Source organism: Haplochromis burtoni, unplaced genomic scaffold, assembly GCF_018398535.1.
Source record: "Haplochromis burtoni strain Fernald_Lab_line unplaced genomic scaffold, NCSU_Asbu1 Contig_482, whole genome shotgun sequence".
In the NCBI taxonomy this organism is placed as follows: domain Eukaryota; kingdom Metazoa; phylum Chordata; class Actinopteri; order Cichliformes; family Cichlidae; genus Haplochromis; species Haplochromis burtoni.
Window position 1 is genome coordinate 47,247 of NW_024582843.1, and position 2,698 is coordinate 49,944.

At 41.7% G+C, this 2,698-nt stretch overlaps 1 protein-coding gene across 1 annotated transcript in view; it reads right to left on the bottom strand.

Annotated features, from left to right (window-relative positions):
- The window catches only part of LOC102296372 (NF-kappa-B essential modulator), a gene marked incomplete in the record, with an annotated part of 22,434 nt that overhangs the window by 8,058 nt on the left and 11,678 nt on the right, over positions 1-2,698 (bottom strand). The window contains 3 exon segments of the mRNA XM_042213807.1: positions 1-36; positions 700-774; positions 1,213-1,487. Coding sequence (XP_042069741.1) covers positions 1-36; positions 700-774; positions 1,213-1,487 — 386 coding nt within the window.

A 2,698-nucleotide genomic window follows, 5' to 3' on the forward strand; every position in this document is an offset into this window, starting at 1 on the left:
CAGCAGCTGCAGGAACTCGTTTGCACCTTCCACAGGCTCCAGAGAAAAACATGGAAGTGGCATAGAGATGGGTTAAATAGATGAACATACAGACAAGAATGAGAAAAATGGATCGTGTTCGTTGTGGGCTTCAGCACTGAAACTACACCGAAACATCCAACACCATGTGGATAAGGAGAAAAGGAGAGGTTGTGATTGGGGTAAACTGTGTTACTGTCTTTTCCAAATTTTATTTGAGTGTTGTCCAAAAAACCCCCACGTTTGACCTCAAAATGTATGCTGCTGAATGTAAAACACAGTCCAACACACTTCAGTTGCTGCCAATGTCATTTTAGTCACATTTTCTATTAGTTACAATTTTTGACCTCAGCCACTGTTTGTAGATTAGGTGAGGAAAGCTCAAACTGGATATGTGAGGGCTGCAGGTGCAGCGTTAGAGATCTGACTGGTAGAATTAGGATGGGAGTGACCGGGCTCACCTGGCTATTGTCATTGCCCATTATATCTCCCAGTTCATCTGAAAATGATATGGGGGGAGAGGATTGTGCGTAACTCAATGAGCTATGCACACTTGTGTTATCCTAGACACACAGACACACTGATTAGATGAAAAATATGAGCAGAAAAAAAAAAAACAGAGTTTGACTGACCATGACAGCACATGAACATGAGCCACAAACACACACACAAACATCTTACCAGGCTGCGAGGCGGTGATGTCTGTGTGCATTGCTCTGTATCTTCGACTCTCTTCTTTTCTCGCTGATCTAGAGTCTGAGAGACATAATGGAAAAGATTAAAAGTCCATTTCTCACCTTTCCCATGATATATATGGAGGCTCGTATTAAACAGGATTAAAAAATTTAAAAAAAGAAGACCTTTTTTAAAATCTTTGCTCTGTATGTTGTCATATGAGCGGATATCCCTAATATGTTAATCTCTGGCTATTATACAAAAAAATCCCACCCACCTATTACCCAAGCATTTCGTTACTGAGGAACAGCCAATCAAAAGAAAGCTAGCTTAAAGGGGGGATGAGCTAAAACAGTTTGTTTCTGTACTGAGGGGCCACACAAAGACCCGTGTGAGTAAGGATTGCCTTATATACATCTACAGGACACACAGATTTGGTGCATGTCTGCTTGCCTTTGTATATTTGAAAGTAGGTAAATGGAAACATGACTAATAATTATCAATTTCCAGCTAGCCAACCTGTGGTCCGTCCACTGGTCCATTCCTGGCTGTCCGTAGCTGCAGGTTTTCAGTCTGGCTGGAGCTGCAGCAGTGATTAGACGAGGTGTTGGAGGAGCCAGGTCCGTTCACCATGCTCTGTAAGGAGTGGTTCTCCTGGGCCAGCCTCTCCACCAGGGACCTTGCTTCTTGGAAGCGACAGCTGAGAAACTCTCGTTCCTCTTTTGTCCTTCGTTGCCATCCCTCCATCTCCTCACAGCGCTGACGCAAGGCCAGGTTGCTCCGCCGCAGCGCCTCTGTGGGAACAGAATGAGGTGGTAAAAGGAGATGGGGGAGACTAATATGTACTAAATACAGTCATGTGAAAAAGAATCATTTCACAGGCTCTGCAAAGTCCTGTAAAAGACAAATCTGTGAAACTGTGATTCAGTAGCTTGCAGAAATACCTGTACCTGACTATCAGTCTCTCACACGATTGTGGAGGATATTTCACTGATTCCTCTTTGCTCCACTTCACTTAGTTGTACACTTGTTTAAGCACAGCTCTCTTGTAGTCCTAACACATCATTTCAGGCAGGCTGATGTCTGGACTTTCGGCCACTGCAACACTTTGATTCTTCTGAGGTTTTTTAGTGTAGATTTGGCGATGTGGTTGAGATCACTGTCCCATTGTTGCATGACCCCACTTTACGCTAAGCTTTAGCTGTCAGATAGAGAGCCTCAGCTTTGACTCTATAATACTTTCACCAAATATGCCACTGTGCATTATAACCAAACACAATCTCCACTTTGCTCTTATCTATCCAAGGACATTGTTTCAGAGTTCCTGTGATTTGTTCAGAGGCAACTTTGCAAAGCTAAGCTATGCTCCCATCTTTTTTTTAGCGAGAGGAAGTTTTCTCCTGGGAACCATTCCAGTACAGCCATACTCCTTTAGTCCTTTTCTAATTGTCAATCCATGAATTTAAACATGCTAATTGAAGCCGGTGGAGTCTGAGAAGTAGCTTTCAGGGTTTTTGTAACCTCCCTTAGCATTGCATGCACTGACCTTGGGGTAAATTTGATAGGACACTCCTGTGTTAACATGCACCTGAAAACCAGCAACCTTAAATTTTTTTAGAAATGGTCACACCTGCTGTAAGGGTGTACTTTCTGTGTGTGAAAATTATGCTTTTCACACGACTGCGTGTTAATGATATTACTGAGTAACTGAATTAGTTTGCTGATGGTTTCCTTGAATTAATGTTAATAAATATAATTTGCTTAACTGAAACACTGTTCCACTGACACATCAAATCTAATTATACTTTTACAAACTCTTGCTCAGTTCTTGGAAATGCACTCAGATATGACTTTTATTTTTATGACACCCTTTCCTAACTGACTAACAACAATAGCTGATGTCAACATGAGCATAGAGTAGGGCTGCTCGATTATGGCAAAAATGATAATCACGATTATTTTCACTGAAATTGAGATCTCGATTATTTGACGATATTTATTTAAC